Genomic DNA, 15,677 nt, shown 5'->3' on the forward strand with positions numbered 1-15,677 from the left:
CACATCTGGAGCAGACTTAGCCGAGAGCCTGCCAATCAGGGCCGGCTAACACCTCGCGGGGGATCGATGCCGGGCCCATCGATTGGCTCGCCGAGTGCTTTTGCCATCTCCGCGGCTGGCGTGCAAGCGATAAACAGAGAAAGGGGGAGGAGGGGGGGAGGAAGGCAGAAGAAAGGAACAAGCAAAAAGGCGGCACAGGACAGAAATCTGGACAAGAGTAGAGAAAAAGGAGACGATGTCATTAAAGATGCGACGAGATGGAGGCAGAAGAGGATAGAGGAGACACATAAAAAGGAGATCGAAGAGTGAAAAAAAGTTGTCACGTCTTGTGTACACAAGCCGATGGGTATAATAGCCGGAGGCAAATTGCGTTATCCCGGCCTGACCTTCTGAGTAAACATGAGAGACCTCAGGGAACTACCAAGGCACAGTTTAAAAGCAAATTCGCCATGGCCTGCATTAAAGAGGACCTAGCCCTGCGAGGGAATTGAGGCTTGACTGTGTGATTGCAGGGGGCGATTGGTATCATCTGCCTATTGTAGTTATTTTCTGACACATCCTTTGAAACTTTTTCAGAATTTTTTTTTGTACGTGTTTCGAATGATCATATCGGGCAGTCATATTGGTGCAGTGTGGTTCTTTCCTGGCTTCCCACCTCTGTGGTCTGGGTTCGATTCCCCCCTCGGTCCACATGTGGATTGGGCTTTCAGTCCCTACCTGATTCCGAGGGTTTTACCCAGACTATTCCTCTGAGGTTTTCCTCCCACCTCTAAAACTGTAACTGCTTCTCATTGTCTCCTCTCTACAGGTCTCTTCAGGAATGCGAGCTACAGTGCCTGGGGCGCTTTTGAGGAATCCTTGGTTTCATTGGCAGAAATAATAATAATAATAATTAATAATGATAACTTTGTGTTTTTTAAGGATATTCCACATCACTTCAAGCATGCATTGTTAAAATGTTGGAAAAATTTCCCCGTAAAATTAAACACTGTCTCCCTTTTCCCATCATGATCAAGCCTCCAAAGTGATATGACTTAATCATTCATTTCTAGAATACAAACGACAGAAATGAATTGTGACTGTGTGTTTCACACTTGGCTATAGGAACATTCAGCATTCGGGTTCCTCCTCATGGGGTAGCCCTTGTTAACTTGCCTCAACCTCTGCAAAAGTACTCGAACTCCCCTGAAGTACCCTGCCCCCGATGAAACGTATTCCTCCCACCTAACACCCTACAGCTCCTCCCGTTTCCCCCTTCGACATTGTTTATACCCCTCTTGAGTTCCCGGCAAACAAAGGCCGGAACGACCCAGTCGCTGGCCTAAAACTTTATCCCCGTCCAGCTCCAACCACAGACACACCTGAAAACGCGGTTATAAGACGGAGAGGAGCGATCGGTTACCGCGCCCAGTCGTGACCCGGCGGTCTCGAAGCCCGCTGCCGGCGGAAGAAGTACAGGGAACCCTCAGTGACTAAGTTTTCTGCGGTGTCGCCGCGGATAAAACAACGGTTTACTTAGTGTACGCGAGGCCAGCCTCCCTGGCCGATGCCTCCCATGGGCAGACGGCAGGAGATTCGCCGGCGATTCGCTTGGAAAGGGAAGAAGGGGGGCCGTGAAGGTGTCTGAGTGAGAAGAAATCACAAACCCAATGAGTCCCAAGGTTAGCCATGCTCGATCGGGTTTCATGGCGGCAGTGGTAACATAGGCTGGCTCGATCCCCGCTTATTATTTTGTCACGGCGATGTGGGATCATTTTCATGAATCATCAAAAAAATCTCCAGTTTTTTTTCAACTTTTGAATTTAAAATCAAACATGTTTATATAATTAACTTGTGTATATTTACAGGGAAGTTCTTATATATATATATTTTAAAATCTTACTTTGTGTGTGTTTTTGTACTTTTTTTGCCCTCGGTTTTTAAGGTGTTTATTTTACGTTTTTGGAAGGAAAAAGCATACAGTAACACACTCTGCGCATTTGACGGTGTGAAAAGCACTTGGCGCGCTATTTTCAAAGTATGAAAAACGCTGAGCGGACTTTTTGTTCTCTAAAGCCATTTCCGCCTGATCTGGCAAAGAAATAGAATGAAGTGAAACCTTTATGCAAGAATCATCTATGGGGGCTGCCGGAACCGTGGGCAATGGTGATAATGTCGCGGGTGAATGTTTAGATGTGACAGTGGTGATCGTCAAGGAGACTGTATGTGGTGATCATCGTGCAAATGAAGTGACGACCGCGTTAAAGGTAGATGTGGCTCGCCGGTAATAGTAACAAAACGCGCGGGAAGAGTGATTGCGGTGGGCCTACTGAATTCAAACCGTGTGGGCATTCAACCAACGGCGTCCAATATTCTGACGACCAGTGGCTCAAACGGACACCGAAGGTGTTATATTTGCACCCGGGCATGTGCGTACAGTGAATGACGACAGTGACGGCGTCGACACTCTTCGTGGCAACACCCATGACGTCGACGGTTGTAACAAGGGCAACGACATGCATGGCTACGACAGTGGCTGAGAATGGTTTACAGCGCAGGACTTTAATTGAATAATATTCGGCTTGATGATGTCTGGAGTGTTTTAGCACAAAAGCGTATACAGAGAAAGTACTTCATATGTAACTAATGCACTGGCAGAAAGGGGTTCCGTTCATTTTTGTCACAGAATTGTTGCTTCTGGAGAAACGCGATATGTAGACACGTTGTGACGCTTTCCTGTCATCGGTTCGTTCGCACCTGCTCTTTGCCGAGTCAAGGTCGAGAGCCCTTTGTTCCACTTTCCAGTCTTGTTGTTACCATGGCGACTTCGTCCAGACGGGCAGGAAAATGTTGACAAGTAACAAAGAACTGTGGAAAAAAAGCACGTAGCCCCCAAAACACACACGGCGCAAGAAATAAAGGTCCGTTATACAGAATGGCACGGGGATTTCGAAGTAATACTATTAGTCCGGGCAAGAAGCAGGCCAAGCAGAGAACTCCGCGTGCCGTGGCCGGGTGATGAAAGCGCGAGCAGCCCGGCTAAATATTATTGGTTTGCCTTGTTAGAAATCATGGAGGCGGAAAACAGACCGATAAACAGCCGATATGCCTCAAGCTAGCAGGGCGCCACTTTTCGAATACTGCACTGCCAACACACAATTCCATGTTCAGTCAATTATATATTGCTTTCCCCTCTCGGTGTTGAAAGAGTTACAGAAGAAACATGAATTATTCAAAGAGAGCTGATAATTGCTTCCTTTTTGGATAACATCCAATAGGTTTTCATGCCCCAAGTGGAAAGGGGGCGTCCATATTTCAATTTGAGAAATTCAATATCACCATTAGTTTCTCGTTGTTACTGAAATGCACGTTTCAAAACAACGGAGCCACGTGGATGGCTTTGAATGTATAAAGTTTGAATGAATCTGCAGGTCCACTGCTAAAAACCAAAATGGAATTAAAAGAACGAGTTTGAAAAACTTATAACTTGAGGGGCCATGTTGAAACGTCCGACGGAAACAATGCAAAATCGGAACAGCGGGGGTATTAATCTCTCAAACACGTGAACTGTCATAAATGTTCGAATAAACTGTTCTTAGTTGTGAACGAAATGAGTTTTTGACTCTGTGGTAAAAATAATCACAAGACACAGACAATTAAAGCCATTTTGAAGTTTTAATTAAGGACGAACATGACGGTAAAACCTGTAACTTAATAGAATAACGACCTTCATTCTCCTGAATAACACAAATTGCCCAGAGTTTGCCCACCAAACACTACCACAAAACTGCCTCTTTTGTGGCCAATTAGCATTTTGGCTATCCCTCCAATTACACCCATCTCCCCTCCCCCGGGCAATGCCCTACTTCGCCGCCGGCGCCAGCGCCAGAACTCCCGGCCAAGTTGCCGAAATGCAATACCTAGGGCGGCCGTGAGCCCCTGGCTACCCTACACCCCTCGTCCGGGTCTCAATGCTCGCCTTGAAAGTAAAGTAGGCCGCCGCTGGCCCCCCTCAACCAATCTTACCGCTCCGCTGGACATAAAAAGCGCCGGCGGGGATGTGTTAGTAAACATAAAAGAGAGCTTCTCGCGTGCGTGCAGTTCCGTGTGGAGCTCGGGACGGCACCAGGTGCTCGCTGCGATCGTGACGGGGGCAGAGAGGCGCAGGCACCGCACAGCGAGCGCGTAATACGACCCCCGCTAACCGAGTCAAACCGGACTCCTGGGCGTCCGTGGAAAACAAGGGACAGGGGTTTACAAGGGGAAAAAACCCAACACCTCCAGAGAACCGTGAAGTCTCCGGGGATGGCTGATGTTTTCTACAGTACAGTCAACTTCTGGGGTTTTTCTTTGGACAGAGATTCGTCGGGGGGTCTTTGGCCCTTCAGGGAGCCTCGGACGGTCAATTATTTCGGCATAATCGACGGGCCAGATTAAAACGCAAGCGTTGTCGTGAGCGGAAACAACTCTTTCGCGTGCACTCATTTCGGTCTCCAACAGAGCATGGGTCATATCAACATTTTTCATCAAGAAATCAATTGCAGTCTGCTTCAAAAGCAGATTCCATGTTCTAAGCCCGAAACCGGCTGTAAATAACTTACACACCAAAATCTAACCTCTTCCAAAATAGCCCTTGAATTTATTGAGAGAATATTTGAAAATCTCCACGAGTCCCCGCCACAGATTAAGACATGCAGAAGACAGCATTTCCTTTACAATACCAAGAGGGTTCCTTTATCTCTCCATTTTTTTTTCAATTTCGCCACATGCACCCATGAATACCTTAACCACTATAAATTCACGACAGGTTACAGCAAAAGAATAAATACGCTAGGAGCTACATTCCAAGCAATTTGAAAGGATGAGTTTCACAACGATTACACCGACTCTGCAAGCACAAGCTGAGTTGATTGGTCAGATAAAATAAGCACCGTCAAATGATTGGTTAGACTAACAAAGCTGAAAGCATTTAAAACTAATTATAAACGCTCCGAGAAGTAAACATCAGATTTCATTTGTGCATATTTGCATATGATTATCAATACTGCTATGAACAGAAATTCGTCAAGTTGTAGAATAAAATAAATCTCTAAGTAAAGAACGTAAACTTCCATACTGGTGGGCGTTCGATGTATGAATGAAATGTAAACACAGCTGCATTTCATTCAGCGTAAAAGACGTCATATAATGGGGGCGATTCATAAAAGTGCGCCTCCAAGAGTTTGCAACGCGTTGGCCAATCACAACGCGCGAGATTTGTCGTCCTTTTCCAAACGCGCATTGGGTCGACAGATTTCGCGCATAGTGATTGGCCAACGCGTTGCAAACTCTTGGAGGCGCACTATTGTGAAACGCCCGTATTGGAAAATTAAAATGAGGTTGTATTTATATTCCTCGTAATATATAAACTAACAACCTTCCCCAATATGCATTCACGTGCACGAGATTCATACAAACATAGAATTTTACAGTTGCATTATTCACGATGTTTTGAACATCACCTTTTCAGCAAAATATTTCAATTCACTACCGTCTTCTTTGCCGACGGTAACTCAGTAAAACAGTCCAAAATCAATCTTGCAAAGTATCCACCGATTTGACAAAAGTAAAAAAATGTTCAGCCTTACATGTATGTCGACATTACTGGAATTCATCCACGCTATTGCTGTGTGACACTGAGACATTTATAAAGCAGTCGTTGTGTACTAAACGACATCTACCACATAGTTGTGGATAATCCTACATTACAGCAAAATACAAAAATAGTGTGCTATTTTTAAACTCTAAGACTGAGGCTCAATTCACTTTGTAAATTCCTGATAAGCCACATAAAAATATTTAGTTTGTGGCAAACAGTAGAATAGAGGGCATCAAGGTGTCTGCTTTCCCCTTTCTCTGGACCAGAAGTTTAGCTTGGTCAGACATTTACCAAACTTCTTTTCAAGTTCAAACAAGCTGGTCTTCCTTTGCAAGTGAATATCCAGGGGACGCTACAAAGACATGCCACGGTCGATCTGAGAAGAACAACTGCCAACCTCGTACCAGTGAAGTGCGATCCCACAGGAGAATTCATTTTCAGCATGTCCTTTCAATTCATGCAAAACCAAATCATGGTATAACGTATATTACCCTATATATTAGTAAAAGATCAAATACCTCACATAATCGGTTATTATTACCAAAGACAAAGCCCACTACAAATTTATAAGGGGAAGATAACTGGGTTTAGAAGTGGGAGGAAAACCCACAAGTTAAAGATCAAACGATCAGAGCACCAATTCACAGAGATTCAACAAAAAAATAAACATCTATTTCACTTATAACCACTGCCCCTTCTAACTAATGGCGCCAGTCACAACTAACTGCTTTGAGTTTTGATTGGGCAGATATTGTTTAACCCATGACCTGGGGTGAAGGCCTCTACATGCACAATTAAGGCTGCATCCAAATCTCTAGTCTGGAGCTTGGTCTAGCTCTACGCTCCATTGGAAATGTGTGGAGATGCGTAGACAATAGACCTAGCCGTAGCTCAGGAAGCCCGAGTCGGAAACGGCCTAAGAATGTACAGGCACTGATCAGGGAGGTGGCCTACCCACAAAGCTTTGTGTTTCCTTTGTGGGGCACTTGGATTATGCAGTGGCCACCAGCATAATCATCTTGTAGCTCCTCAGGCGAGGAAAACATTCCATATTTTTTTCTTAGAACGGGCCAGTTCAGCCCTGAGGTGATGATTCAACTACACACTGTGCGCGCTGGTGTTTGTATGGCTCAGCAGGATTTTTGCAGATCTGAGTAACAGCGCCCTCTTGTGGCCAAATTATGAAAGTCACAGGAATAATTTCCCTCTGAAACTAAAATGAGATACAGCAATACAGTAGTCAATGCTAGCATGAGTTGACTTAAGGAGTTGATTTTATAGTGTATTTTAGACTTGCTAGCACCGTGTGCGTAACACCAACACCAGGCTTATTTTTTGGGAATGTGGGATCGTTTCTAAACATATGGGTCACTTGCACGATGTCCTGTGAACGCTTATGAATATTAACATGCCTACTGGAACAGAGGCCACAAGTCAGGGCAAAACCTCCCTGTTGTGATGTTCTGCAGAACACTTCGATACACACAAGCCCTGGACGCTGATAGACAAGCAGTGCGATCAGAGCATGCTGTCCCGCAAAGTCAACTTGACCAGTCAAATCACAGTCAAATATCCTGTACTTGGTAGCGTTGGTCTGATCGCTCCAAAGATACTTCTTGACCGAACTGGGCTTGAAGCTTTCCACATCATACCAACAAATGAAGGAAACTGGTTCCCTGCCTGTAGCAGCAACGGGTACAGTTTTAAAACTGGCTCCTCATTTTATGTAAAACAAGATTTCTGCATAGCAGCTTCATTAAACTTCCCTGAATGAGCCACAAATGTGAATGAGGTGCATTTTGGGATCAGTCAGTATCATGATAAAGTGACCATTTCTCTGGTAACTGTTTAGTTGTTTAAATCAACAACAGATTCACAACACAGCATGGTTTCCTGGCTTGAATTGCTACAAAAAAATTCTAATTCAAGTTGTTAAAAACAATCTAGGTTTTAGCGCAGGTATTTTTTGATGCAGTGTCGTGTTTGAGTCCATCACAAGTCCCTGCAAGTCTTAAAGCCAATTTACAAGCTATTCAAAAGAGCTATGACAAAAGCATTCTTTCGTCACTGTTCACCCTATGACTAGCCTTGTGAAGGGACTTGTGACTGGCCTTGTGAAGGGACTTGTGACTGGCCTCGTGAAGGGACTTGTGACTGGACTGACCTCGTGAAGGGACTTGTGAAAGGACTTGGGATGGACTTGAATACAACACTGTTTTGAGGTCCGAAAAGATAAAATTCAGATGTCATCTTTGATTGGCATTACAGGCCGCCGTCATGAAGAAGTTCAAGTACGTGCTCAAGCGCCTCACGCCTCGATTCCTCTTCGTCGTGTGCCCGATCTAGGTCTTGTGACCTCTGCCTCTGGTCATGGTACCTCTTGTCCTGATGAAGTCTCTTCGCGGCCAGCCTGCGCAGGGCCTCCGCCTTCTTGTGGACGTAGATGTCGTGGATGAGAGAACGGACCTCGGGATCTTGCAGGACTTTGTCAAACTGTCCCGTGTCGATGACTCCCTCCTGCAGAGGAGAAAAAGGGTCATACATGAGGGGATCTGAGTGACTTCTGAGGCTCAGTTGGAGCAGAGCTGTACGTGGTGAGACAGATCTTGGGTCCGCTTGGAGGTTATGGGGGTTAGATGTTAGAGGCTTTGTACAGGTCACTGCTGTGCCTAACACTTCAGGTCTGGGATAATCTTGACCGCTGCCACCTCCCAGCGACACCTCAAAGAACTTGGCTACAGCCTTTTCGGGTGCATTCATAGGCTAGCACAAAATTGACTTCCCGTAACAAAAGTGAACCCTGAGAGACAAAACTGAGTTCCCGAATGAAAAAATTGAAAAACGGCTCAAAATTTAGCACGTTTTTGGACACCTCTTTTTACATTTCAGACCAGTGCATAATCAATACCTTTATATCAAAGCTAGAACATGGAAAAGTACCATTTTCTGTGTATAAATCAAGACCGACTATCTTTTTTTGACCTGGATTTTTAATCAGGTACCGCGGCAAACAACATTTTTGCTGCAGTCTTGGTCTGAGATACACGATCACATGTGCACATCGTCTATTGCCTGAAGCCTTCCTGAAGTGCAAATTAAAGCCTGGTTTCCATATTGACGTAAGAAATGCAGAGAGCAACGCAATCAAGACGCAAACTTCAACGCAGACAGATGGAAACATGCCAAACGGAAGTATCGCCAATAACGCAAACAACCCCCAGACGGATCAGCAAAGTTGAGCCTGGTTCAACAAAGCCGACTGTCTACGTTGAGTTGCTGAGTAGGCCTAACACATACGCTGGCATGACCGGTGTACAACGATGTTTCTCTGGCTTAGCACAACTCATTTTGTCCATCTTCTCCTTATCACTAACATGGGCAGCCCCAATCGTCGACAAAATAGCTGACCATTAACAAACTACATCAAACTAGAGTATCAGTTTGGCTTCAAGAGGCAACATTGCCACATAAAAAGTGCATTTTTTTGCGAAAATTGTCCGAGTTTCGGGCGCCCTTTTGTTTAATTTTTGGGGTGGAAAGACGTCACGCCACGTCTCTTCTGCCTTACAGACGACCCCATATGGAAACCAGGCTTAACACACCACAAGTCACTTAGTACTGCACATCTTGGCATGTATTCCAACATGATCGTACTTGGAGTAAAATCACCCTGAAAAAACGCAGATGCCACTCTTTTGTCACAGGTCAGTGATTTCAAATCAGGACTTGAGCTGTAAGTTGTTCTTCGTGTTAACTCACGCTCTGCATTCAGAGTTCCAAGAGCGGCTTCATGTTCTCTTTATGTGAAATGAGTTAATCCTTTACAAATTTAACAAAGACATTTCGATTGTTGACAACTTTGATCCTAGTTTATCAGTGACGTTAATTTGTTAAATTCTTGCTGTTTTAATGTGATGTGATACATGATTGATCACTGACAAGTAAATTTTCAAATTATTACTTTAAATTATTATTCAAATGGCTGTAAACGTGCATGAAAACATCAAAAAGGCCCCCCTGGGAAATTGTTTACCAACTTGGCAATGGTTTGTATTGTAACTGAGCAACCCACAGAGACAACAGGCTCTATGAGGTCATCCCTTACTCTATTCTTATCCAGGTTGTGGGCGGTGTTCGGGGGTGGACGGACCCCAGCGGCGAGGTCGTCCAAGTCCACCACAATCTCCTCGTCGTCCGTCTGCTCATCGTTGAAGATGTCAACCACCTCGTCACTGTCTAGTCTTCCGGTGAATTCGGTGTTCACTTCGGGGTTGGCATCTAAAATGGAAAGAGCAGCTTTCACAATTGACTGTTCTCTGCTAATCAGTTTAATCCCAAAGTTACTTCCGAGCCAGATCTTGTTTGTAGTTAAGTAAACAATTGAAAATAATTGTATCAACAGTAATCATATTACTGAGTCCAGTATGTTGCAGCAACGTGCTCAGTTTTCTAGTGAGTCCTTCCAGAGATCTGAGTCGAATGAATGAGATCATGGCAGCATTCTCCAGTGACTGTTCAAGACTGACTAAGCACATATTTATGCCCTTATTAAATACTAATAAACCACATGAATCAAGTTGGCCTGTTATTAATCAAATCAATCTGAGATCAATGTGTTTGATCGATGCAGGGACGTTAACCCCCCTTGAGCAAATTCTGGGCCTCCAAAGACAGCAACCCTGGTGACTTTCAGCCGTCATACTTGACGCGCTAGCCAATCAGAATATGAAGATCAATGGTATCAACCACTTGCTGCCAGGGAACCCTGCTTCGGGCACCATGGGTTCATACGCAGAGCTGGGGTGCCTGAAATGGGACAAAAGAGCTGGTCTGTGTAACAAAAGACCGTACTTAGAACAAAAGACCTGTTGCTGGGAATTGCCATCATTGTTTTTGGCTAGCATTTTTCGAAGGTAATCTGTCACTGTTTTTAAACAGTATACCAATGTTTTGGGCATAGCGCGCCCGTGGATTAGCACCGCGGACAACAGTGCTCCAGGGCCCCATTGATGAGCGACATACATGCAGCACCGCTGTATGCTAATCCAGCCGCATTTGAAAAGACGGCACTCGCATTCACTGGGAACAAAGGAAATTATGCAACACCTCACAAATTCTGCGCTCTCTTTGCAGGGCGGCAGGCCTGTCTGAAATACTCAGGAGTCAATGAAGGTTGCCTGTCAGCTTAGAATAGCCACCTAACAGTCATTCGTGTGGGTGTAAACGTTCATTAAATGAAATGATGAATTTTTAAAGATATTTGAAAATCTTGAAAATGGCCCGTAGTTGTGCACTGCATTTTTAAAAGCATGTGCTTAATGGTACTATGTAAACTGTCTATGATTTGATTTGAATTGGTTCATTAAAAAAATTGTCGCGGCCAGAGCCCCAATTGAGACATTTTTATAATTACACAAAGCTATAAAAATCACAAATGTATAAAGTTATTACAATGAAAACGAAATTCACAAATATTATTAAAAATATCAACGTACAGAATATTTTAAAATATGAAGATTGAGAAAAATATTTAAAACATCAAACCAGAAAAGGTTATGACCCTATAAAAGCATAAAAGACTGTTGATAACGATGCAACCGACAGCACACTAATCATTCCCTTACATGTATTAAACCAATGGGGGATGGATTTTTAAAGATGTCATTTGTCACTGTCACTTTAAAATGACGGCGGCCGGGCTCTGCCTTCCTCAATCCTACAGTCCTTTAAAGCCTGCGGGTGGACCTGGAAAGATCTGAGAGGGCTCAGACTAATTCGAGGAGACAATATAGCTGCGGTGGTACCGCACTTGACGCGCAATATTTGACAAATCACGACACCCTCCTGGTCAAAGAGTCACGTAACGCCTGTGTACAACCTGTCTACGAGCGATGTGCCACCACAAATAACAGCTTCTAATTCTAATCGTCAGGATAAATTTGACTCTAGGTTAATAGAGTTGAAAGACGCACCGTCAGAGTTTGAGGTCCCCTCATCTTCGCCGTCAGCCGTCCCATACAGGATCAGCTGAACGTCCATTAGCTCCACCATACTGTCGTGCTGTCGCGGTATGTCCGGCCACTTGGGCTTGGGCTGCACGTCGGGGGGTGTGAAGTGGTACATCAGCTCGAAGCCCCACGTCCCCGTGGGGTTCTCCCCCCAGTTCCTGACGGACATGAAGGGGAACCTGACCACCTCGTCCGTGGAGTTGTCGTGACGCCGCCGCGACAGCAGCTCCGAGGGGGTGCCAAAGGGGGACCAGACTTTCAGGGAGACGTCGCCACGGCGGGGAGCCTTGAAAGAGATGCGGACCAAGGTGTGCTCGAGCTTGGTCATGTGGGGGCAGTCCACCTGCCAATGGGTTAAATATGACGTCCCCTGCAACACAGACCTAGAAACGGAGGAAAAGCGACTAGTATCAGCTGTACTGATAATCACTTCAAGTTTGTCCAAGCATTCATCCTTTCTCTGTAGGTGTAATGCGAGTCCTATCAGTCAGCCAGATAAGCCAATAACCTCTGCACCAAGGGATGCCATGCCTTTACAAAGAATTCCAATGAAGTGAGATAGAATATTCTGTTTGCATATCACAGGACTAACCTGGCATTCCTTGGGGTGTGTTGCTGACCTCCTCTGGAGTAGTCAGGGATGAGATTGGCCAGCGTTAAAAATAGCTAAAAACAACCCCCAAAAGGCATAAAGAAGCTGAACTGTGCAAATCTCCTGTACTTTTGTACACAGCCAGTGAGGAAAAGAAGCTGAAATCAGCTAAAACGCTGAGAAATCTCGTCCCTGATTAGTGTTTTGACAGCAAAGACAGGGGCAGTCATGATACCTACCTCTCTGTCACTACTGACGGAGTAAAGATGCCTAGGTCCAAAATTGCCAAACTGATTTGAATAATTAACCACTGCAAGTATAGTTGGGTGGAAAATTCAGGCACTACGATCCGATCCGAGTGGGAACAAAAGAGGGCGTATTTTTAAATGAAAACGACAGTCCTTTGGTGGGAATTCAGTGTGTACAAACAAGTTTATGCATGTTTGGCAAGGGGGAAAGCTGAGTACGCGCAACGAATTTATGCTGGAATGCATGGTCTTCGCCGTGCACCGAATGCCCTGTACGCAGGGACCCAGTTGTAAAACTTCTCCCAAGCCTGTCTTTCTTTCCTTGGAGAGGGTACACTTCAACTCAGGGTGGACAGAAGAACTGGTCAAAAAAAGGTCGCTCAGTGCATATTCGTTTTATAAGCACTCACTTGTCGATCTTGAAAGTGGGCACTTCACAGATCTTCTGCTTGCCTACGTTGCTCCACGTCAGTGCCAGCTCCACCATCTTGCCAGCATCCAGCATGCCGAAACCAAACTTCTCGTTGACATGGAAACCGGCGCCGTTGACATGCCAACCCGACTCCACCGTGTTGGGAATGTGCGCTCCGTTGACAACAATATGCTGGATGTCTCGCCAAGTTAGGTTAGGACTGAGAACGTGTCCGGGCGCAAAACAAAAACCAAAACAAACCATAAACGTGAGCATACGTGAGGAAAAGACGAGCCTTGTAAAACACCCGAAATTTAGACTCGGTGTTTTGTTTTGGATCAAGAAGGCCTAATCATGAAACTGACATACCAATGTTATACAAATACAACGTTCTATGATGACATCATATTTGAGATGGAGCACTGGTATTCCACATGTGCATGTAAGTGTTGGTCTCTGTTTTTATTCGCCCGAAACCCCTCTTCGCAAACTCCGCAAATTCTAAGACCAAAACGCACATACGTCTCAAGTAATCGGCAGCTCACAAAAATGAATTGAAAATGGTTTTTCCCCTGCCAACTATTGCCCCAAAACATCTGGTTCATGTTACTGCTTATAATGTGACACAGAAGTTAGCCGGCAGCTCGCGCGCATGGTTGCCAGAAAAAATTTTAACAAATACATTGGCTGGTGTCAGATTCTACTCACTTGGCTTGAAGCACCAACGCAAGGAGACCGGCTGCCAAGGGTGCAGCACTTGATGTCCCGATGAAATTATCAATGCACGCATCGTGGATATCTGTTGTGATCTGCCAAAAAAAGAAGTAAGTGTTGATGCACTCATCGCGGATATCTGTTGTAAGAGGTACGCACTGACCCAGCTGCCCTTAATCATTCAAAAAACCACCACTTGACAGTCGCCTGATTCCTACTGCTTTTTGTGCACACACCCAGAGAACTAGTTCAGGGAGGCTGATCATGTGTGGCGCCCTCACACAGCCGGGTGATACTGCCAGACTTCATAGCGATAGTCCCTGTGCAATACTCTTCCTGAGTTATTATTATGCACCCAGGCTGGACAGAACGACTCACATGGGTCATCTTTCGTAAAGTCCAACTGAGTAACAGACTCCAGCTCAAGCTACTAGTCTTGAAAAATAATTACGATGTCGTAGGAATAAGCACGACGTTGCACAAATGTTAACGACTAGTTGTGAATAAATTCACAAAGTCGCAAAAATAATTTGCAAATAGTCGGGAATAATTTCATGACATCTCAAATATATTCGCGACAAGTCGTGAATAAATTCACCACGTCGCCCAAAAGTTCATTACTGGTTGTGAATTTCATGTCCCTTAAGGGCCACCAGAGTTTAGGTTTAGAGTAATTAATTTGATAAGTTGTGATAAGTTATTTCTCAATGTTTTAAACCACTTTTAAAATAAAAAAAAATGAAAGTGAGGCTTGGAACACAAAAATAGTCTGGCACCATCCCAGAACAGATTACGTTGAATATAACAGATTCGGGAAGCAAGATCAAAAATGGCTTTCCCGCGAATACGTTGACTGGTTACTCAAATTCTCCAAATAAACTTCCACAGAAAGCATTGTCTCACCACAAGGTTCTGTCGTTTCTTCATTTCACCAAGAGAACTCCTATCGTTCAGGCCCCCCGACAGAATGACGCCCATGGTAGAGGGGCAGCTCTCCATGAAGTAGACAGACTCCCCCTTGTCGTTGATGGAGCCTACCGAGATGGTGTGGATGTTGCCGACATAGGCGTCTGCCCCACAGTCATCGTCATTGTGTCCCCCGTTGCCAGACGCCCACACATAAATAGAGCCCTTACCCCCTCGACCCTGATGAATAAAACATGAATGCGTACTGTGTCTTTGCAATGGCATTTTTTTACTGCAACCCTTGAAAATGCACCGTTGGGTTTCTACCAACCTTATTTAATTTTCTTGCTGTTGCTATGTGACAAGTTATTTTTGTGCCTTTTTGGTGTTTTCCTACAAATTTCTATATTCATTTTAAGCATGACTGACATCATTCCTTGGAGAAAACGCTAAAATTGCATTGATGTGTGCACAATATCTGCTCAAATTTTTTTTTCTTTTGCTTTTCACAGCCTTAAATTTCCTTTTTTGATGATGAAGTGCTGTGTAAGCACACGATAATAAGACGACAAGCAATCCTTTGTCAAAAGTGTTTTCAATGAACGATTGGGGCTGGTGGGGTTGGACCGGGTTGAGTTGGGCAGGGTTGGGTTCACCTGGGCTGGATTGGGGGTGGGTCTGCTGGGCCGGATTGAGTTTGGGTAGGGCTGGATTGGGTTGGTTGGATAGGGTGGAGCTGGGTTGTGCTGGGTTGACTTGGGCCGAGTTGAGTAGGCAGCGCTGGACGGGATGGGCTGGGTTAGAATTGGGTTGGGTTGTGCTAGGTTAGCTTGGGCTGGGTTGGGTTGGCTGAGGTGGGTTGAGTTGGCTGGGGTGGGTCAAGATAGATTAGACTGGGTTGGGTTGTGCTGGATTAGCTTGGGCTGGGTTGGGTTGGCTGGGTGGGTTGAGTTGGCTGGTCTGGGTTGGGTTGGCTGGGGTGGGTTAGGATAGATTAGATTGGGTTGGGTTGTGCTGGGTTTAGCTTGGGCTGGGTTGGGTTGGCTGGGGTGGCTTGAGTTGGCTGGTCTGGGTTGAGTTGGCTGGGGTGGGTTGAGTTGGCTAGAGTGGGTTAGGCTGGATTAGATTGGGTTGGGTTGTGCTAGGTTAGCTTGGGCTGGGTTGTGTTGGTTGCATTAAG

General features: G+C 45.1%; 1 protein-coding gene across 3 annotated transcripts in view; it reads right to left on the reverse strand.

The window, feature by feature from the left end:
* Positions 1-4,598: 4,598 nt before the first annotated feature.
* LOC110983302 (PC3-like endoprotease variant B) overlaps positions 4,599-15,677 on the reverse strand; it is a 35,491-nt gene continuing 24,412 nt past the window's right edge. For all 3 annotated transcript variants that reach the window (XM_022242448.2, XM_087146234.1, XM_022242446.2), the window contains 6 exons: positions 14,495-14,737; positions 13,586-13,686; positions 12,876-13,097; positions 11,590-12,008; positions 9,723-9,895; positions 4,599-8,134 (listed from right to left, as the gene is read on the reverse strand). In XM_022242448.2, the coding sequence (XP_022098140.2) occupies positions 7,880-8,134; positions 9,723-9,895; positions 11,590-12,008; positions 12,876-13,097; positions 13,586-13,686; positions 14,495-14,737 (1,413 nt within the window). In that variant the 3' untranslated portion in view covers positions 4,599-7,879. The remainder of the gene's footprint in view (positions 8,135-9,722; positions 9,896-11,589; positions 12,009-12,875; positions 13,098-13,585; positions 13,687-14,494; positions 14,738-15,677) is intronic.

This window comes from Acanthaster planci, linkage group LG15, assembly GCF_054643075.1.
Source record: "Acanthaster planci isolate LZ-2023a linkage group LG15, COTS_SCS, whole genome shotgun sequence".
Classification (NCBI taxonomy): domain Eukaryota; kingdom Metazoa; phylum Echinodermata; class Asteroidea; order Valvatida; family Acanthasteridae; genus Acanthaster; species Acanthaster planci.